The sequence below is a fragment of the Fulmarus glacialis genome, unplaced genomic scaffold, assembly GCF_000690835.1.
Source record: "Fulmarus glacialis isolate BGI_N327 unplaced genomic scaffold, ASM69083v1 scaffold13770, whole genome shotgun sequence".
Classification (NCBI taxonomy): Eukaryota; Metazoa; Chordata; class Aves; order Procellariiformes; family Procellariidae; genus Fulmarus; species Fulmarus glacialis.
In genome coordinates this window covers 1-23670 of record NW_009187196.1, presented here as the reverse complement: position 1 = coordinate 23670, position 23670 = coordinate 1, and the positions used below count along the sequence as shown (strand labels likewise).

General features: G+C 35.2%; 1 protein-coding gene across 1 annotated transcript; it reads right to left on the bottom strand.

Moving 5' to 3' along the window:
* Positions 1-1671: 1671 nt before the first annotated feature.
* Positions 1672-21792, bottom strand: TUBGCP5 (tubulin, gamma complex associated protein 5; the record flags this gene model as incomplete). Its single annotated transcript, XM_009574336.1, has 20 exons — positions 1672-2010; positions 3121-3221; positions 5745-5833; positions 6424-6549; positions 7331-7509; positions 8487-8607; positions 8709-8793; positions 9075-9257; positions 10236-10424; positions 11875-12073; positions 13071-13339; positions 14685-14800; positions 15569-15771; positions 15971-16217; positions 16401-16494; positions 17046-17135; positions 18578-18695; positions 19727-19862; positions 20362-20441; positions 21696-21792. Coding segments are annotated over 20 exons (2769 nt in total), but the record flags the coding sequence as incomplete, so codon positions are not given.
* Between the last annotated feature and the right edge of the window lie 1878 nt (positions 21793-23670).

The window sequence follows — 23670 nt, the reverse complement described above, 5'->3', positions numbered from 1 at the left end:
CAGAAGTCTCTCTGCAGAATGCAAGGTTAATTCCTAAGCAGGAAATTGGGTGAAACAGCAAAATCTTTCACTTGCATGGGGTCTGTCAAATAAAATGAGTAAAATCTGCAAAGGGATTTACTAGGAATTATCGTTTCAACAACATGAAGGATTGAAGGATTTTTTTTCTCCCATATCTAGCTAATATTATCGAAGGTAAGTCTAATTTCACCATAGGTAATTTCACTGAAGGTAACCACTGTACAGAAAGGAGAAATAAAGCAACCACTTGTTAGATTTTTTAAAAGAACAGAGTACAAGACATACATATACTCAAAAAGTAACAAACCAGTGCATACTAGCACTGAACTTCCTAGTACAAGTATGCCTTTTAAAACTGCTGGTATGCTATTCAGTTTTATGCTGAATGAGCAAGAAACAGTTAATAAAGAACATACACTGTCTCTGCATGCAATAAATAACATGGAATCTCAAATAAGAACCAGTCATGGTAAACTGGAAGTACAAATTACTTTTGTTAATAGATGTCCACCTACCACACAAAACTTCCATTTGGAAAAGCGTGTCATGTGGCAGAAGAGGATAATACAAACAATGTTCTCTAAAGCAAAACCTCCACTCAGTCAAACAAAAAAGAACATGCTACAAACAAAAAAGGGCAGCAGAAAGTTTCCCAGTGTTATACTTCTTCAAAAAAAAAAAAAAAAATTCTTTTTCCTGAAAACATTTTATGGCTATAACTTGGAAGAACCTTTTGAATTCTCCTGTTCATACAAGAACCCCAATATTCATTTTTATATACAGTAACTACTAGTTCACAGCTGAAAAAAATAGTTTTATAATGTGAGCCACACAGTCTCACAGTTGGTAGTAATATACTTCATTTACCTTGCAGAAACAGCCCTCAAACTTTAAGTTACCAACCAGATTTCAGCAGAAACACAGACAATGGTGAAATTCCAATTGTTAAATCTTGTATTTATTTAAGTAAATAAAGAGGTAAATGGCTGTGACTGATTTTCTCTTTTTAAATGCAGGTGTACTGATGCCAGAATTACAGAGAAATTACTTCCATGGGGAGGAGACAGGGCAACTCATCTCGTGCAGAACACGTTCCACATTCACTTCTCTCTTCTATATTACAATCTACTGCTTTACAAGAGCTTAGCTATTAGATGTAAGGTTTGTTTGCAAAAGGCTTAGAAGGAGAAGAATGGTCAAGTCATATCTGACCACCTCTGAAACATCAACAATCCAACAGTTAAAACTAATGTATTTACGCACTGTGATCTTGGTCCTACTTAAACTGTCAAGAGTTACCACTAAAATTAGTAAGCATTTGATCATTTAACATAAAAAATATTGCTATTTTATGGTCTGCAATAATCCATTTTGGTAAGTTAATCTTGTATTTTTTACATTAGCTTATTGTAAGTCATAACTGTTGCCAAAGAGTTCTTAAGAACAATTAAACAAAAAAGATTAATTCTTCTTAGCCTTTTTTCAAAGGAAAAAAGGCCAAAAATTAACTCAACCAACCTTTTGAATAACAAGAATTGAGTCACCCCACTCCACAGTGCCCTGTGACCTATTCACAGCTGCAAAATCAATGGAAAAAGTAAATCAGCAATTATTCATAATTAAACAAAAAATAAATCCCTTTTGCAGCATGAAATACATTTTATGTATTTGCAAGTAAGATTGTTTACACAGGATGAATTTTACACTGTACATGTTTTTGATGTTGAAGCATATGCATACAGAGAAAAATACTGCCACAACCAATACACTTAAATACCTGTATATTATTTACATTTTAAAATATTTTACACAACTTCAAACCATCAGCATCATTTAGTTATACACATTTCAAACTTGAGTGTAAAATGCTTACAGTTTTTAACAGGGGAATTTCAACATAAATGCTGCTTTCAGTTCTTTATTAATTCAATGGACTCAGGTGTTAACTTTGTTCCATGCCAGCCATCAGTGACAAAGCTAAAGATTCCACTGCAAACCAAACCATAAAAAAGTAGTTAATATTTGCATTTGCAGCAGTCGCAAATATTTATTGCAATATTCAATTCTGTAGTTTAAAAGGAAGATACCAGTTTATTTTTTAAATTGTTACACTTCAGGATTTAAGGCGGTAAGACATTTTATGAATCTCTGACAGTTTAGACAATATTTCACCACCTTCATCATTAGTTTTCCATTAGTTATTTCAGATGGTAAGAACTGGAAAGGAATTAGCTCCTTTGTTTGAAATACTAACTGCTGTACACAAAAAAAAAATGAATAAAGATTGTGGGGGGGTTATATGCAGTAAGCCATTCTCACCGACAGTTCTTGCAGACAAGCAAGACTAAGTAGCACTGATGTCAGATATTACCTCTTTTAGAATCATAGAATCATTTAGGTTGGAAAAGACCTCTAAGATCATCAAGTCCAACCATTAACCTAGCACTGCCAAGGCCACCACTAAACCATGTCCCTAAGCACCACATCTACACGTAGTGTAGAAACCTGTTTGAACACGCATCTACATCCCAGCTAACCCCATTCAGCAGTTGCCCCCCTAACTCAAACTGGCACCGATTCGCAATTTAAACTAGTATCAGGCTGCAAGTAGAAGCACAGACATGTCATCTTCTACTGTTTCTGCTACCGAGGAAGTAACTTCCAACAGATGGGCAGAGCCAAGAGCTCAGTGCAGTTGCAGCTGAGGCACCATAATATACTAAAATTTTATCTGTTCAAGATATATCACAGCTGTCATCCAACAACAACAAAAAGAATGCTCTTCTATGCCCTCTAGAACTTTGTTTCATTCGTTTAGAAAACTGCTTGTCACTTGCTTGGCTACATCAGCATCACCTCGTTAAGAAGACAGGTAAACTGAAGATAGCTGTCATAAAAAAAGCATGGCACGAATACTCTAAAAAATAATGAAGTTAACTTATTAAGAAGTAAGGCTTCATGTCCCTTTGTGAATACCTCACAAAATTGTATTCTTTAAGATGTACTGACAAACATTAAACCAGATTAAAACGTAAATACATTCCTAGTAAAGCTTGTGTCCCTGTAAGTGCAGGTATGTGAAAAGTCTCATGTACTTACAGTGAGGAAAAGAGCCTCGACAGACAGCTTTGTTGAGAATAGTTACAAGAAACATGTGACAGTTTTTAAAATCAGATTCCATCTTCTCTATGGATTCCATCCTACGAAACAGTGTAACAGAGGAATGCTTAACAGACTAGCCACGATGTTATCTTCAAAATATGACCAAAACTTCACAGTAAATGACAAAAGTACTCTTTGCCTAGCATTCTGGCTTGAACTTAGAATATTTCAGTTATGCCCGTATACACTACTTCTAGAAAACAAAGGCAACTTTGACAGGAGCATCTGAGCACTATCACAACGGCATTAATAACTTCCTCATCATCTTAGAAATCTCTGCAATGACTAGGAGGAACTGTGGTTCCAACTGACAACTATTATTCCTACATAGCTTTGTATTTCAAGACAGCATTCCTGGTCCCTATTGCTTCAGAGCTCCTTGGGGTAAACCTACACTGCCAAATAAAACAGGGACACTCACACTGCTTTACTATCAGCAAACTCTTGAATTCCACTTTGGACTAGCGGTCCAAAGCGGTCTTGAATTCCACTAGCTAGCGGTCACCAGAGGAGGGAGAAGATGTATTTCACAATAGTCACTCCTTCCCTTTTTCCCCTCTCCCAAGAGGATACAGATGACACTACATCAGCTATGACTTTTTCCTGCCACATCCAAGAGCAAGCAACCACAGGCCCCGAGTTTGTCTTTATCAACAGCCTTCACAAATTATTTCTGACACTTTGCATCTGAAAAGCACTCCAAACCCAGCAACTTCCTAATGCCACAGGAGAGCAGGATCCAAGTTCTAGGTAGCACCTGTGCCAAAGAGAATTAGTCCTGAAAAATATGGATGTGAGCCAGTCCACACCAGCTGGCCTCAGGGCCATAGATCAACCCTTGAGTGTTAGACATAGCCTTGGAGACTTGCCCACTATCATTCATCCTTCAAGCAGCAGGTTACACAAGCAAAAGTATAAAGTATAAATTGGGAGACGAGTGGCTGGAGAGCAGCCCTGCAGAAAAGGATCTGGGGGTGCTGGTCGACAGCAGCTCAATATGAGTCAGCAGTGTGCCCTGGCAGCTAAGAGGGCAAACCGCATCCTGCGGTGCATCAAACACAGCATAACCAGCTGGTGAAGAGAGGTGATTATCCTGCTGTATTCAGCGCTGGTGCGGCCTCACCTCGAGCACTGGGTGCAGTTCTGGGCCCCACAGTTTAAGAATGATGTGAAGGTCCTTGAATGTGTCCAGAGGAGGGCAACAAAGCTGGTGAAAGTGCTGGAAGGCATGTCCTGTGAGGAGCGGCTAAGGACTTTGGGTTTGTCTAGTTTGGAGAGGAGGAGGCTGAGGGGCGACCTCATTGCTCTCCACAGCTTCCTGAGGAGGGGACGTGGAGAGGGAGGTGCTGAGCTCTTCTCCCTGGGACTCAGTGACAGGACGTGTGGGGATGGCTGAAAGCTGCATCAGGGCAGGTTCAGACTAGACATTAGGAAGCATTTTCTTACCGAGAGGGTGGTCAAACACTGGAACAGGCTTCCTAGAGAGGTGATTGATGCCCCAAGCCTGTCAGTGTTTAGGAGGCATTTGGACAATGCCCTTAATAATATGCTTTAACTTTTGGTCAGCCCTGAAGTGGTCAGGCAGTTGGACTGGATACCATTGTAGGTCCCTTCCAACTGAACTATTCTATGCCAAAAAAACCAGATCTTATTTTTAATCTTGTCTAAGGGATGGCTTAGAGAAGAGCAACTGATTCACAGACCAACACATTAATCTTATCTTGGAAATTACAGGTGGGTTTCTAACTTCAATCATGGCACATAAGGAAGCACACATCCTTTCTAAAAATCCCAACAATTACATCCATCCCAGATTGTCTCTACAGAAAAGGTATTATAGGAAAGGATTGACCAAAAATAACTTCAGATTTTACCAATAATACAAAATCTGAGCATTTGAACTAATGGAATCAAACATTCTGCATGAAAATCTTGACTCCAAAGTCAATGGCAGAACTTTCATTGACTTCAACAGCTTCACGTTTTTACCACAAATTTTTTATAAAGGCTTTATAATTTGGACAGTCCAGATTAGAAAAATAAGGAGGTTTAGAGATTAAAAAAAAAAAAAAATCTAAATCTAAAGAAAAACAAAAATTTATTGCCTTCTAGAATGAAGGCCGAACTAAATAATCCCACTTTTCATAAACCAATTAATGAATGTCAGCATTTAGCTGCCTACAATTTTAAATCATCACCAGGAAACATGACCATAAACCAAACCTGTAAAACTCTCATTTTACCATCACGAACAAATATGAAGGAAAAGAAAACCCTCTTTGTTGCTATGCTCTACAATCTTTTCAAACACTTAAAGTTATATATTGGCCACCTTTTTAATTAGAAAATACTGAACATACACTGACACAAGTGCATGAAACTTGTTAAGTTCTATCTAATATAAATTTCACTTTTGCTAAGAAATAGCAATTAGCTTTTGGTATCTGCTGTTAAACACTGAGCAAAGACCTGTTATTTCACAAAAAAAAAAAAAGTATCTCGAAATCATATTCTGAGCTGTGAAATTATGACCATGTAGAATTTTAGGTATTTATACTTACTTCCAAGCACCCAAACCAGCCTGCCAACGGTCTGCAAACATCAGTACTAAATTTAACACTTTCATTATAGCTTCTTTCACAAAGCTCACCTAAAATAATAATTAAAAGAAAAGGAATAACAGTCAGATATTCATTATTAAGCATAATCATTTTCATTATTAAGTTGCAATACAAAGGCATCCTATGCCATTTAATCTCATCTGTAAAAACCACCTCCTAAGTACAATGTGATTCTTCCAAATTTAAGATGTGTTTTGTGTTTGCTCTCTAGTTCATTTCATGGCTGACTATTTCAATGAGGACTATGCACAGACAGTATCTGGGACAGAAGGCTACAATCCTATCCAGGTACCTCCATTTCCTGCCACGCCAGTATGTATAATCCTTATTATATTACCAAGCCTCAGTTTGTTCAAATCCTCCCACCTCTCAAACAAATGAGTCGTGTAAAATCCAATATAAAGGATTTAATTTTATCTTCTCTCCGTGATAGAATTGAGCCGAGACTCGCAAGGGAAACTGGATCTCAGTGTTAACTCTGGAAAAGCTAACATTTCCCCAAGAGTACCTATATATTGCTTAGTATGTATGAACTGCAAAATAGACAGCGTAATTAGTACTAACTACTTTCTTGTCCTGCTAAACTGAATATATCAAATATGCCAATTTTTTTACCCACCTTTTCTCTCAGTAGGCAGCGATCATGGATTGTAGATAGATATCTGTAATGGATCTTGATCAATTGATCTAAATCTTTGGCTTCTTCTACCTGATGCTGAAACTCCAAGCCTGTACTGTGAAGAATCTTAGAAAGAAGACCATAGTTATTAAATTCCATGTTGCACACAAGTGCTTATTACTCACTTTTTTTTTTTTTTTTTTTTTTTAAAAGCCTAGAATTGCCTGATTCATTCACTCTTCCCTCTCAAATCTTAGGATCACCCTCCAAATTACCATCAATAGCAAAATACCATCAATAGCAAAAAATTCAAGCTCTTCTTATAACTGAACAATGACATTCCTCATATAAATAGGAATATTGCCATTGCACAAGGGCAGACAGACTATTCCTGGAGGAGCTCATTTGGAGTATATTAATTTTATTAAAGGCAAAAAAAGGCAACAGTAGAGCAAATATGATTCTACAGGCATTACCTTTATATTTGAAAAGTCATGTATATACTTTTGGACCTGTGTACTAGAGATTTTTGAGAAGGATCCATTTAATTAAAATGTCTGTAGTAACACTTTTATAAGCATAATAGCTCTTAAGAGAGTAACAGCTTACAGAAACCTATTTTTACATTACTCTGCTTCAGTCATCTAGATCTGAAACAATCAAAAAGAACTAGTAATATCCAAAGATCAATCATATGCATGTAGAATTTTTAAATCAGTAATTCTAACAATGCTTTAGAACTGCCAAGTTAAAACTGAAACCTGTTTAGCTCAAAATCATTTTGCAGAAAGGACATCAGACAAAGATTTGGCTTTTTATTTTTGTTTTTTATGTTTTAAAGGAAAATTAATACTGCATCTCCAGTTACATGTTCTTAATATAAATGAAATTGTGATATAAAACAAACCCTAGTCATGATGTAGTTGTGCAGGCTGTTAACAAAATGCATAAGTTTCACTCTTAGGAGGAACATTCGATGTATTTGTTGTTTTATATTTTCTGTTTGTGGTCCAAACAGAGGAAGCGTTCCTTGTTCTAATAAAGTTCCTTCCTTAACCTGTGGGTTTTCTGCAGCACAGACTAGTTCTAAAAAGAAAAGGCAAGAGTATTATACCGAAGTGCTTATGAAGACAAACTGTAGCTAAAATGTTACTTAAAACTGAAATTTGTTATTTCTTATTATTCTGCACACAATACTGATGTAGGATTTTTATCACAATTCAGATGTGTTATTAAAATATAGCAACAATATTCTGAATAGTTTGACGGTATATGTACAATGCAATTTGATAAATACTAGAATAGGAAACGCTATTTAAGAGCTAAAGATTATGTGAAAGGATTAAAAAAAAAAAAATCTACATTAAAAATAAATGTATATACTATCTCCACAGAGGGGAACAGACTTAAGCACAAAGCAATACCCATGAAGTTTAAACAATAGAAAACCACATACTTTTAGGAAAAGAATTACCTAACTGATATACAAAACACAGATGAACCCATCAAATTTCTAATTTATTTTTCCAGGACATGAAGTGTGTATCCACTTTATATGGGACAGGAAGAGTATAAACATTATCCTGGTGAAGGACACACTAAGACATCTCTTTCTACAACCCCCAAATATTTAAATTGCAGCTTAGAGTACATCTTCCCAACTATCTAGCTTACTGCTTGAATCTCAAATAGAGTATTTTTTTCATCTTGTTTTCTTAATTTGTTTGCAAGATATTGCTCATAAAAACTTGGACTATACATAAAGCAAAACATTAGGGTGTGGTAGACAGACTTTCTTTCAACAGCAAGGTCTGAAGAATGAAGTAACAAGTTGCCAATATAACTAACTAGACCTGAATCAAAGAGACAAAGGGAATGCATGAACAGCTTTGTCCCTAAGGCCGAAAAAAGTGAAAAACATGCCCTGCTTAATATATCTAATTTGCGAAGCTAATAGAGATTAATGTTTTACAGAATGAATCAAAATTCTAACTACAGAAAGCAGCAGTTTTTAGATCACATAACAAGTTTTTAGAGTATCTTTCATTGAAGAAGTTTCTTACCATCAAATCGTAAAACATCTAGGCTATACTTGGCCCACTTTATTTGCAGTAAGAGCAGAAAAACTTGATTGTAAATTTTTTGGCACTCTAAGCTTATAACTATATCCACAGGCCAAGGAACCTAAGAAGGAGAGGATAATCAAGACAGAAAATGTAAGTCACTTTAATACAACATTTAAAATCTGTTCTAGAATAAGAACTACAGCAATATTAACTCACTACCTTGTAACTCAATATCAAACCATCTAAGGTGTGGACAGGGAGTTTCTTCTTTGCTGTATCAACACTTTCAAACGAGATAGACAACCTATGCAAGGAATCAAGAGATTTAATTGGTGATAATCTGTTTTAAATTAGTGGTTAGTTTCATTAATTTTTTTTGTATTTCTTATTGCTAAATACCAACTGTCTGATATAATTTGGGGGGCTTGAGTAGAAGAGATGACAACAGCTCAAAACTTCATTAAAACAGATTCTTTTAATGAGTACGCAGTAATTAGTATTGCACTATGCAAGTTAAGTACCTTAGTACAGGTAAGTGTGAAAGAAATATAACTAAACTATAATTCGAAGGATTTTGCATTTTACCTTGCACTGTCCTCTGGGTAGCGTTGCCCAACTGCTTCTTGAAGTTGAACATTTAAGAAAGCAACATTCTGCCAAGTTTCCTTTTCTCTAATTTTGTCAAAAATAGATGTATAGAAGTCATACATGGTATCTCCAGCTTCAAGTAAGAAAAAGTTTCTCATTGCCTGCAAATATTCTACAAGCCTAAACAGGAACAAACATAAAACATTTCCTCAGTCATAATCAGACAAGTGAAATCAAACACAACTGTTACAGAAACAAAAATCATAAAAACTCTTCACTACAAGAACTCAGTATTGAACACAAACTTAATGAAGTCCACAGTAAACCCTTTGCTTAACCCTCAGATAGCCTTCACATACGTTCAAATAAAACAAAATAACCAAGCCATTTTTTCCTGTAAGCTTGAACAGCCCCACTAACTTCAACGGAAGTGCTCATGGTATTCAGCTATCTTACAGGCTAGGCAATTCTCAGAAATAGCTTAGAGTTTGGAAATCCTGTCCCACTCCCTAAACAGAACTTAGGGAAGGAGATGCAATTTCAGGGAGAGTTCTGTCTAAGAAGAGACGTTAATATGGAACCCCAGTGAATTATGATATGGATTTTCCTTTTCTGACAAAGTAGGAAGAATAGTACCACTACAACTCTCACAAGAACCGTGATTATAAATACATTAAGTATTTCAGACATATTAAAAGTATGACAACTTACGACCACCTGAAAGATAAAAGAAATAGGTCATTTTACTCTAACTAATATAAAAATACCGCGTAATATTCTTTTGACTACTATACACTTTATAGTAGCATAACTGAATCTCATATTAAATATATTCTAGATTAAATATAATATATTTAGCTTCCTAAAATTTGTCTTCCAGTTTCAAATAACAACACTATTAAAAGTACTGTTTGAAACAATTTCCCAATTGAACATCCACTGAAGACAAGTGATAGCTCTGCTGTTGATTTAAGCTAGACCATGTTTTCACCCAGGATTCTACCATGTTAGATCCCCCTTTCCTCCTTTATGATTTTATTGTTGATTATCGAATTGGAGTAGAAACACAACATAAAATTTCTGCTTTTAGTGTATGGCATACCACTGGTAATTAAAAAAAAAAAAAAGAGTTAAGGAAAAACAAATCTACTTTCTTACCTATAATCCTTCTTTAAAGTTTGCATTAGATTACCACAGCATTCCAAATATTGCTTGTCTATGTGCGGATAAAGGCAAGACCTCAATGTCAGTTCAAAAGTCTGGCAGGTCACAGATTCTGAGGATCTATCCACACAAACATCCCCACCAGTAAACTTCTCGTGAAAGTCACTCTGTTCCAAATATAATCTTCAAAATAAAACAAACTACTTAGGGAAGAAAGTTCATAATTCATACAATATATAAACCAAAAATGTCATACCTTCAAAGACTTTAATCAAAATTGGATCCTCTGCTCTAAAATATGTTGTGCAGAAGTAATAAAAGCTGTTTCATAACTATAGTACATATCAAGCCTATTAAGTGATCCTTCATACTAGTTTTGTACGACTAGGCATAAGAATATCAAAAAGGGATGGCATACTATAGTCACGTAATTGCTCAAGGAATAACTCTGAAAAACAACATCAAGTTCAAACACTATACAGTTTAATAAACAAACCCATTATCATAGGAACTTTTAAAACTATATTGTGCATATACAGCAGTCAGATGAACTTCCCAGGAAAGAAAAATAAAATTAAAGAAACAAAGTAAAAATTTTAACAACAACAACAAAAAAGGCAAAACGCAACAACAACAAAACAACAAACCAAAAACCAAACAAACAGAAAACCCACCACACACACAGAGAATTGGTTTGAGGCACCTTGAATATGGAGTCCCTGTATATTATCTGTAATATTACATCATGGGAAGAGAGTATCTGCAGTCTACACTTGGTAAGTTTAATTATTTTGTCACAGAAAGGATCAAATTATAATAATAATTTGTAAAAAGCTACTCGCTAGCTGAATCCATTTAAGAGGAAGCCCAGCTCATAGCAGCTATTACCTTGATAGACCGGATGAGTCAGGCATTGAATTAATCTATCAATTTTGGCAAATAGAATAGTCCCAACGAACAAGGGAAGCAATAGAGTCTTATCTACTATTAATTATGATTTCTTTAAAACAAACTCCTCCTAGGACTGAAATGAAAACATGTAAATCAGCAACTAGTAGTTAGGAAAAACATAAACAGCTATTTTCTTATTTGTAATCACAAGATTAAGTAAGATTTTCAGAGTTTGTCTTTTCTGCTGATTTCCAAGATATTTATAACCTCTATATGACTTCCCTCATTATGAAGAATAAGGAATTTTTACGCAATTAACATGGATTTTGGAAGACTTTTAAAGTTAAATTATTTAAGCACAGCAAAACTGAAACTGCATTCTTCAAATATACTTGGTGCAAATCAAAGACATTGTGTACAAATTCCAAGCAAACACATTTAAAAGTTTAGATTTTACAACAGCATTCACTATTAAAACACTTACTTGCTAAAAGCCTGTTATGATAAAGACTACTCCCATTTTCTAAGCTAACAGATGTGAGTAGCAGATTCTTCACTGATTTTAATTGTTTTTCTTTAACTATGCCCAAGGGTAGTGTTTATTTAGCTTCTGTCACTGATTGTTGGTGCTCCTCTTTATTCTGCCCTTGGTTGTTTTCAGCAGCAATAAAAATTTGGTCTACCAAATGTCACCAGGCAGAACGTTTCTCTCAACAACACAGCAAGAAGATCATTCATTTACCTCGCAAAATTAATAGCCAGCAGTGGGTCATGGACATCATCCAGTTCCAAGTGTCTTTCTGCTATAGACTGCATCTTTATCAGGCTCTGCTTTGTAGACTGCTGTTCTGTAATAATATCTGGAACAGACTCTTCCCCATGCCGCAGGCGAGACTGCACTGATTCCAAGAACAGGGTGTACAAACTCTTTCGTTCAGCATCTAAACTGGGCAACATATTCCATGGTAAGATTTTGTTCTAAGAGAAAACATCATCTGAACTAAAAGAAGAACTCCATAGTCCGACGTTTACTTGCTAACTTTTAACATACTAAATTTAGGCCGCTATTCAGGAAAAAACTCAAATATATATTTAAATAAGTATTGCTAAAATGGTAGAACTAGTCCAATGCTTAAGGTCAGGCATATGTTCAAATGGATTGCTGAATGGGTGCCTGAAATATGAAATATTTCTGAGACTGTTAAGAGAACTTCCTCCTTCACATGCAAAGGCAGTTACTTCTTAGCACGTAAAACAACTCTTCAGTATTCATTAGAACAGATTATATTCTCACACTAAAGGGGGAAATAAACCTAGAGAGTCTCCAAAATAATTTAACTATCTCTACTTCGAAACATCAAGAATCAGCAAAGCCAAAAAATGTATTTTGTTTCCTCAAAAAAAAAAAAAAAGAAAAAAAAAAAATCAACATTGGTTACACTGTTGTACTATGTTTTACAACCATTCAAGATAAATATCCTAAATATCCAAATATCTTTCATCTAATTATTAGTAAGCTTTTTTTTTTTTAGAAGAAACAAAAAAGTTCCACATGCTATTTCAGAATTATTCTACCACTGAGTAATGGGAAACAACTATTTATTAAAACAAAACAGCTTTACTATGAGAACATACAAGCTGTTTTCTTTTGTCTCATAACAAAAAAAAAATGTTTTGCAAGCACATGAAAACAAGTTTAAGAAAAATTTAAAGCAATAAAAAGCAAAGGGAACACTCAATCTTTATTGACTCTGCTCTTTTCACTTGTTTGCATTGGAAGAGTAAGTGTTTTCAATCAGACCTCAAGTTACCAACCATGATACTAACATTCATCACGGAGCGTTATATTATTCTAAAACCATGGAAACACTACTACAAAAAATACACCCATACTGTTAGATACCCTAAGGCATGATAGTCCACAAACTGGTATCTCACCTCTTGACGCGGCCTGCTGTGGAGAGCCATCTTTGCATTGAAGATTCTTCAACAGCTGCATGGATTTTCCAGCCATGATGATTTGCTTTAGCACAGGTTTCAGAAAAGAGACCATAGTGTGTTGCCTGCTTGAAGGGGCCTGATCACTGCCAGAACTGGCACTGGCATTATCACTCATCTTCTCTTCATTCTCCGTCTTCTCTGACACACTATATAACGTGTACGTAGCATACCAAAAATCTCTGTGATTAACCGGAACATTTTTGTTTCTGCGAAGAAATAAAAAGCCGTTGAGTATTTCGCTTTTCAAAAGATGAAACTTCATTACTAGAAGATGCATATCATCTTTGCTCTATGCTTTGCCTTTCTCTTTGATTAGTCAAGAAGCACTTTCAAAACTACATAAAATAGGCTTATTCATATTACAAACTATCTAGACACTTCTAGAAAGGATGATAGCTTTAGCAGGATAAAGAATCAGTTCACAGGAGATAAAACAATTGTATAACCAAATAAACCCCCAAAACAAGGCAAATGGAGTAATTATAATTAAATTTGTACAGGAAGTTAACTATTCTCAGTGGCACGCATCCTTAATAATGGATGATTGCCTTGGAGATTTATTTTAAACCCACAATGAAGCAAATACTACTGGGAAAGCTGAAAAATTCTGGAGTAGGTAAAACTCATTTCTTAGTTCACTTTGCTTTTTTTGTGTTGTTTACATCAGATACACAGTTTGGTCTTTGAAGTCAGATGGAAAACAACCTAAATTAGATAATTAAAATGAAGCACAAATATAAATAAAAGTTGAAATCACCCCCATTGGTAGCACTGAAAACAGAACTACAGAACCACAGAAAGAAAAGTCAAGTAGGACATAATAAGGATGTTAAAAATCTCAGCTGCTAAGGATTTATTACAATAGTACTAGAGCTGTTCTCTTACTTCATGCTCGCCTTGACCTGCCTTAACAGGCAGAGGTTCAATTAAGTTTGGCAGATAGGGGGAAATGGATCTGTAATTACAAGCCAAAATTCTAATTTCTATATTCACTTTCTGCTTCAAGTTGTCAAAAAAGGGACCAGCAAAATGTAGCGTACAAACAGAAGCGAAATTAACAGCTCAAATAATGTTCAGCATATATGCATGTAATTCAAGACACCATATTAACTTATACTACAAGTCGGAAGCAATGAGTATTTTAATTCTAAATAGCATTTGTTTTATAACAACTATAGATTAGTAGAAGAATTAAAAAGTAAATTTTGTAATTTTTGCAAACGTCTTGGTTTTGAAAAATGGTTAATTGCTTTTAAAAAAGTCAACACGCTCAGAGTCAGACTGCTGATTATTTATTACAGATGGAAAAAATAAAACAATTGATTTCTATTCCAGAACAATACCTGGTAGGGCTCCATTATCTAATGCAATTTCCCTAATGGGAAGTTTGAGACAAGTTATAAAAGTATGATTAAGAAATTAATTCTACTTAAGTAAAATAACAAACATGAAAACCTACTTTTATTGTCACCCTTTACTTCCTAGGTTCTACAGCAGGTTTTGTATTCATACTTGCAAAGCATTATGTGTGTCCAGTATCAGCATCCCTACCTCTGAATGATAAATTCCTTTGCAGGATCAAACAAATTACCATGGACTATCCACTCATCCACTGTCTGTAAGTACGGCCTCACAGTTTCAACCCAGAGAGAGAACAGAAGAGATACCTGAATTTAAAGGAGGGGGGGGAAAAAAAAAAAAAAAAGAAAAAGGGGCTGAATGTTTTTATACTAAGCATTAGAAGCAATACAACAAAGCCTAACCTCTTAATTATGCAATTATAGTCTATAAGATATACATAACTACACTTAAGGATTTTTAAAGATAAAGTGTTAAAACTAAAAATTACAGATTTTGTAGTTTTAATGGAAGCCCATATTGTGCATGCTTCCTCTTGTTACTTTTGTCATCACAGTTAGACCAAACAGCAGCTTTTATTTTTTTCACTCTAACATCTCTTAAACAATAAGGGATAGTCATAAAACATTCTGTGGTTTTATAACGTAGAAAACAGGAAAACAAAAGGACATAGTGACATCTACTATATTTTCAGTAGTATAATCAACAAGTTACTGTAAAAACCCAAACTCCTACATTTCAGCATTAACTGAATTATGCAGAAATTATGTAGAAATAGAAGGAGGGAAAGCTATTACAAAGCTCCCTCCTTCATAACAGTTTCCTGGCCTCTGATTCCCCACAGTTCCTCCCCTCAGTCCTAAAAACACACTGCTGCTGATCTCCTCATAAATCTGATTTTGTCCAGGTTGAGTGAACTCATGTCAGAAAACAGTAATGCATTATGGCTATCAAATTTGTCCTCAATCCCCGGTAGCTGAAGGCTAGTGTACTCCATCACCATAAAGAAATTTAAGTTACTAAATTTTCTAGCATGTAGTGTCTCGTTCTATCAAGGAAGGAATGATTTCCTCTACCGTTTGCTCAGATGCTTCTCCAACACTGTCATATTCAAGAATAGCTTTGTAGAGAGTATTAAGCAGATGAGATGCTCGTACAACATTTCTAGTGTCAGGTGGCACTTCTGCTACTCCTGTGCTGAAAACTTTGTGAAGTACCTTCAGCTGTGCCAGTCGGGGAGACAACTTATCTATTACTATTGAAAGTGTGACTGTTTTATCTGGAAAAAAAACCCAAAGATGTATAAAGGTAACATCCAACAGAAAATCAAATTTTGTCAGTGTTATTAATGAGGTTTTAAAATGCAGCATGGCATCTTTCACAGTTCCAAAATGTATCTGCATAATGTTTTTCATGTTTCCCTCTTACAAAAATTTCCTTGTGTGCCCCCCTCTTGTAAAATTTCCCTTGCACTGTACCTTTGTTGATTATGCATTTTTCAATTTCAGTAAGTTCTTCTTTAAAGCTAATGAAATATTTATACAAGGCCCACATAAAAGCTTGGTAGGTTCTGAACGGGGCTTCAGTAGTTTTCTTTGGAGTGGAAACTGTTCCATGCATTATGCTTTCTGGGCTGTGACCCATCACTTCATCAATAAACTTCTGTAGTCTAAACACAACTTGACCATATGCCGCTATCTGCTCCAATACAGATCTCAGGCAATTCTAGAAAAAAAAATACTTATATGGAAACAGCCCATTCAATTTTATTAAGTCAGATTTTCTTAATTTAGTCAAAACACAATTGTGGAAATGTGATTTTTCCAACAAGCAGTTTAATTTCCTATTCCCCCAAATTACATCTTCCTAATGACAGATACATTCAGCTGAGATTCAGAAACAACTTACATGGGTTAAATGAGTTACAATAATATCATTCCGCACAGCCACTTTTCCGTCATTCAGCTGAAATATAAAAAGCTTTTTCACTCCTGAAAGTAGCCTTGAAAAGAAACAAAGAGAGTAGTAATTTTCCCCCCCCATAATGGGCTCATAATTATATAATTAATAAAAGAATTAGCTCTCCCTTGCTTTGCCCTATTTCTTCTCAAATAAAAGGGGACCACAGATCAACTTCGATGCTATTGGTACTTTAAGTTGTTGCTAGAACAAGAACAATAAAACACTGGCATCAAGTAAACATCTTCTAAAGTCCCTTTCCAGTTGAGATGATTTCCAGCTGTAGGATGATTCAAACCTACTTTCTAAAATTAGGGACACTATTAAAAAACCATAGGGGCAGGATAAGAACAAGTTGGTTCTTCTTAACAGTTAGACTTGAAGAATCAACACATATAAAAAGTACTGAGCTATTTTCTTCTTTGTGAATCTGAATGGTTAACACACATAAGCAGCATCTTTATTGTCAGCAATGGTGCAAGCTAAAAGCTCAGTAATAATTCTTTCTTCAGACACAATTTCAAAGATAGATCTCTCATTTCCTTGAGAGAAATACTAAAAGTTAAAATGCAAGCTTTTTCATGTTGCTCTTACCAAAGAGTTTCCCGTATAACCTGAGTTTCAGTGACTAGTGTTCTCTCTTCTGGCACATATAAAGGATCACTGGCATACAAGTGGTGGTCCCTTAGAAAAAAGGAAACGAAAACAATTTAATGGCTGAAATAACCTGAAAGTAAGTAACCTGAATAAGCTGAATCACCGAAAGGAAGAATGAAGCGATAATCTTAAGGCTCAGTTTTGTTCTAATTATATCTGAGTAGATTCAGTGTTCACGGGGGCATTTTAAGTATATAAACAAAAGCAGAGTTTGTTTTCACATAAGCAAAATACTATGGAAAGCATTCAAATATCATCTAGTCATACATAGCAAGACAAGCAATGAAGTAGCAAATACCTGAATTACTGAACCTGGGCTGGTTTCGGTTTTGTGGTTTGTTGGGGTTTTTTTAATTTCTTGGTCCTTGATTATTTTATTATTTCACATTCAATGGTGTGAAAATTTATAGAGTTATTTTCTGTTAAAAATACTAAGCTAAAAAGTAAAATATCAATTTCCCTAACCTGTATAAGAAAATTCACACTTTAGTCCAAAAGTTTACTTAAAAAATGGAAACTTTCACAGCCACCTAAGAACATTCCCTTATGACCCTGTGTTACACAATTCTTTGCAAACCTTCCACAGTATTTTTAATATTTTAGCAAAGTATACAATGATTATTCGCATTCATAGTATTTTGACTTATTAATATCATCAGTGGCAAAATTTATGTAATCATGTTCAAAATTCAAAAATCCAAATTAAGTAATATGCTTATGTATCATACATATATATAACATACATCTGCTAACAACACGGCAACAGAAACAGCATTGCTTTATTTATGTTACTGATTTCCTAATATTCACTGTAAATTTTCATTCATAACTAGCTAGATAACCAACCCACACTAAAATAATTTTAACTCCTTGATTAAGAAATTTATTACATTAAGGAACCAAGGATAAACCTAATGATCTGTATCACTGCAATACTGATACATCAGAACCTGGGACAGAGGGAAGAATCAGGCTTTTTTTTTTTTTTTTTAGTTGAACTTCCTTCTCATTTTCTTTTCAAAACCACAGCGGATCACGATGATATACTGCTTTATGTTCCTTCCCCACACAAAACCTGTGTTTAAGACTAACTTTGTAAGGGAGACACCAAAAACAAACAAAAAGTTAAGCTTTAGGGAACTCCTCATTTTCAGGACCGCTTATAACCCACCTGTATTAGCTCCTCAGACACCTTCGTAAGGGTCAACCCAAACCAAATTCAACAATAAGATTTGCTTCTTTGAAAAAGAAAAACCCTCTCTCTGACATGTCAAATGTAATGAAAAGGAAAATAATCTATTAATACAAAAAACAGCTCGTTTGTTCATCTTATTAATTTGTATCCTTTTAATTCTGTTTTTAACTAAATCAGTAATAACTATACTATCTTTATGCTTCCACAGCAAAGATGCTTAATAAAGTGATTACTCAGCATAATATGCCAGTAAGGAATATGTAAGTTTTCTTACCAGACTGCAGCTAGGTTGGAATGCAAGTGCAAACTATGTGAAAAGCGAGGAGCTCTTCCTGTCCAGTACTGAGAAACGACATGCTGCTCCAGCCAGCTGCGGGCATCAGGTTCACCGACTGTGAAAACACGTGACAGTCAGTGAGGTATTTTTATTTATACAGGAAATGCTTATAAAACACAGGAAAAGTTATTAATAAGCCTGTCCGCTCAGCTGCAGAATCACAGATCTTTTCAAATAAGTTACAATTTACAAGTATTTACACTTTACTGCACTCATATATATGATACCATTGTGCACAAATTAATTTACATAGAAATGCCTCATCTCCTAAAAGCTGCAAAAGTCCTAAAAAGTAAACTTGGAGATTTATGTAGTTTCCAATTCTTCCTCGGAAAATGTGCTTCTGTCTCAAGCAATTCTCAAATGATATATACAAAACCAAGCTGACTTAAAAAATAAACTGCCAATATCACCAACTTTGTCACTATATTCCTTTTTACTATGCATTTTGTACATCACCTAAAAATGTTTTTTTCTTAAATGTGATTATCAAGAAAACTTCACCTAATCCCGGTTAGTTAGTTACTGCTTATACAACATGTGAATATTATGCAGTCCTCTTATACAAGGTATCCTGTATCCTGCAATAGCCTATGCAAAAATATACAGCTACAGTTAATACTCCCTGAAGCTATTCAAGAGTAAGCCACTAGTGTTTTAATTACATAAAACTATTTTTTTCAAAAATGCTTCATACCCAGAACTGAGTCACTATTTCTCTTGACAACCAAATTTTGTTTCAGCATTCTGATGCTTAATAATAAAAATTTACATTATATCCATACAACTACATGCTACATTTACTGTACAAATTTTCATTCCTATATTGGAATATCCATATATACGTCCACAGAAATAAACAGAATTCTTCTCCATTAGCAACAACAGAAATCAGATCAAACCTTCCATATTGCTTCTTTACTGTTAAAAGTTAAAAAAGCAGTAGTGAACAATAAGCTGCACCTTAAAACTACACTTATAGGTCTAAAACAAAATACCTCAGTAAAGAATAATAAATAAAGCTGCATTAGCTTACTAAATTTGAGTATGTATGACACTATCAGAAGAATTATAGCTTACTCTAACCTTTCCAGGAAACATTAGGTACTGTTTTCTTATTTGGATCTTGGTCTTCTAAAGGTGTCCTGTCTACTTGAATACCCGAGTCCTCCCTGCTCAAAGGCTGAGTGTCTTCCTCCTCTTCACTTTCTCCAGACCAATCCTATTAAGTGCAACAAAACCCAGTAGACTTCAGTACAACGTGGCAGACAGATCTATATTCACTTCCTATTCAAGCCAAACATAAATGATTCTCTTCCTTCTTCCACTATAAAGTAAATTCAGGACACTAAGATTAACATAACTGTCTACCAGAGACTGGTTTAAGTTATGTATAACATTAATAACCGGACAAATGAAAGAACTGCAAAAGATCACAGAACTACAGCAAGTTCTGATTAGGAGCAGGCAGGGGTCAGCAGAAGGAGCCAGTTTAGCTGCAGGACTAAGTCAAAACATGGTAAAAATCAAAAGCATTTGTATTACTGTTACTCTGCTTGGGTCTGTGTGTATTTCATGGTATTAAGTAAGAAGCAACGTATTCGGGAATCCTGTGAGAATCAACATGCAAAGCATACAAACTAGGACAACTCAACCAGGTCTCTAGCATACTTCAAACCAGTTTACGCAGTTTGGTTTTTTTACCTTAAGAAATTACTTACTGGTGTATCTACGCCTGGGCCAAAGAAAATTTCTTCTCCTTCCATCAGATACTTTCCCCAATCAAATTCTTCTTCCTTTTCTAAGAGAAGTATAAATATAAAAATAGTATCACGTAACTCTGACTTTCTTTTCCTCTAAAAGCATTTCCGAAGTTAAAATGACCTTGTTACTCTAAATCTAAAACAAAAGGCATTCCCTTCCACTTAAAGTTACACCACTGTTCCTTTAACAAGGTTACACACTTTCAACATGACATGTAAATTGTGACGTATCGACCATGTATATTCCTTATTTATTAAGTCTCAATTTCATTGCTTATACAGTCAAAATATGCAACATAGCACACCATCAGCACATTTATCTGCATTATGTTACACTACCCTATACTTCAATCCTGGAAAAACATGCAAGAATGCAACATATCACTTATTGTGACTAGTCCCATTTAGCTCAGTGGAAACATTTTAAATGTATAATTTACATATGCACAAGGATCCCGGACTGTAAACAACATAAAGTCAGAACTGTCTTACTCTCCAAAAAAGACACCACATATCCATGATGTGATGTGTAATACTTTAAAAATAACAATCACACTTAAAATATATTATATCTTAAACATGAAGCTTACTCAACTGTAATTAGTGTTGTTTGAGATAACCTCTTCATATTCACATTCCTGGAATGGGCTGAAAGTGCATTCAAAACACCGCCGAGGGAATGTGCAGAGATCATTCAAAAAGGAATCTTAAGATGCAAGATTTTCTTTAGGTTAGTCTGAAATATTCTTCTTTCAGTCTATGATACAACACTGTAAACAAATGGGGGATGGTATCCACTCAAACTTAAGCACAAGCCTCATTTTTAGGCACTGAGTGAAACAGTCCCACTTTAGAAAGGAGGCAGTTGGGACCTCCCTTTGGAAACCTTCAAAAGTATCTCCCTTTCCCTGACTACATAGGGAACATAGGAATTTACATCACCAAAGCTGTTTCAACAGACCTCCTATTGAGGTGCAAGACAGAGGCTGAGGATAGAAACCCATTGTCTGTCTTTGAGCATGTAAGCACTGCTGAACTGGTGGAGAACATTAGCAAGTGATAGCAGTACAAGTCAAAAAGAGCTGGCTGGAAAACTCATTTAGGCGATGTAGCATAAATGGGGGTAGGAAAGATTTGCAGGCTATTTTAAATGCATAAATCATAAAAAGACAATCAATAAAGCACCTTGAAGTGAAGGAGATAATAAAATGGAAAGGAAAAATGTCCTTCTTATCAAATTGCTTTAACGGACTGTATCTTTCATTAGCAATATAAACATCTTGTAAACTTACCCACTTCTTTGACTCTTGTTTTTTCCACATAGGTGGTGTTGGATGGAGAATCAGACAAACACAACAGAAGAGACAGTATGGAATAGTGTGTATCTGTCTTTAAAACACATTAAAAAAAGGCAAGTCAGTAAGCGGTCTAAAAGATTTTGGTTAGGAACAAACTCAATGCTCCCCATTAGTTCCCATTCCCCAGTCCTGAATTACAAAAATAACATCTGCAACATGATATTGAATGTTACCCATTCTCTTTTGCCTATAATTAGCCAATCAATATACAAATATTTCAAAAGTAGCCACAGCCTAAGCTGCCTCTTACTGAGCTGCTAATCAGAGAATATGGAAAAGAGTACTTCACTGAAGTACTGTGAAAGTAAGAAGTCACCAGAGGACAAGGGATAATGGACAGCTACATTAACATGGATGAGGCAGAAGAACACAGGTAACAGTCCTGCAGGAAACCAAGTCTTAGGTTCCCTTATTCGCATGGCTGATTATTTCAAACAGAGGCTAAAATCAAGTTAGCTAAAACACTTTGCTAAAATTGCTACATTTTTATATCCTGTTCACATTATCTTCCCTTATCTGAAAATCTACAAAAAGCATTAAGCATGCTCTTTAACTCTAATATTGCACTAATGCAGTTGTGAAACAGAGGCCTTCAATCAGATTAGAATACTGTGCCAACACTGGTATGCTGCAGAGATTTGTGTTACAGTCTATTCCCTAATATCTGCTTACAGCACAACCATTTCATACTAAAGAAAGATGATTCTTTGGTCTGATTCTAACTTTCCGAAGTTCTTCAGCAGACCATTTCATATCTGGACATATGGAGATTCTACTGTCTACATCCTATATACTTTGCCACATACAGACACACACTTACAAAGCTGTTCCGGAATGAGATCCAGTTGTATTTTAAAAAAAAAAAAAAAAAAAAAAAAAATCAAATTTCTGATAAAGCAGCATCATACTCATCTAGTATACATGGAATATATTATGTTTGTACTGAACATTACTGACTCTACAACAGCTTGTAAAAGAACGCCAGTAGGTCATTGATAGAATCACATGTGCGAGCTGGTGTTTCACTTACCAGTCATAAAACTGATAAATACTCAATCTGCCCAGTTACATGCCACTCCTAAAAACTAAATGCAGTTTAACTTCCCAAATATGAGATATTATCTACCTCCAGCTACACCCCATTTGCATTTTCAAAAGGAGAAAGAAAAAAAAAAAAAAGGCTCTTTCAAATCTTAGGATACTTGCAACGCTCAAGTATTAAGTGCTTGCTTGGGCTTTTGTTTTGGTTTGTTTGGGCTTTTGTTCGACTCTCAAAACAAACAGAACTAAAGGTACGTTTTCAAAAATCTACAGAGTACAAAGTACAGCATAATAACTGAACATATGTGTAAGCTATTGAGGGTTCCAGGGTTTTCCCCACAAATTAGAGGAAACCTACAACAGTGCAAAGAAAGGTAAATGTCAGTTCAATGAGAAGTAAAATCGGACTACAACTCAGAACACATAGCCCTATTAAAGAATACCATTATATGGAACACCATCTCTTAAATCACAATAGCATTCCCAATAGCAGGAACTTTCAGTTTTCAAAGATTAAATTCATTATTAAACTACCACACTGGAAAGTGTCTAAGTGAGACAACTTTTGCCATATCCATCCAGTCCATATCCTAAACTGATTTGATACAAAGCTGAAACAAATACATAGTCTCAATACGGAAGCTACAGGGCAGGAGCACTCCGTTTGGAAATCCTAACATCAAAACACCCAGATGCATTACTTAAGGTAAAAAAAATGGGAAAAGAGCAAGAACAGCTCAGTTTGCCATTGTTTTAGAACAGACGGGAATCTAGATTCATCTAGGTTCTAGCTACAACATTTGTACAATGTTGACCATAAAACATCTGCTCTGTAATGAGATGGTGGTCGGAGGCCGGCTTGGGCTTA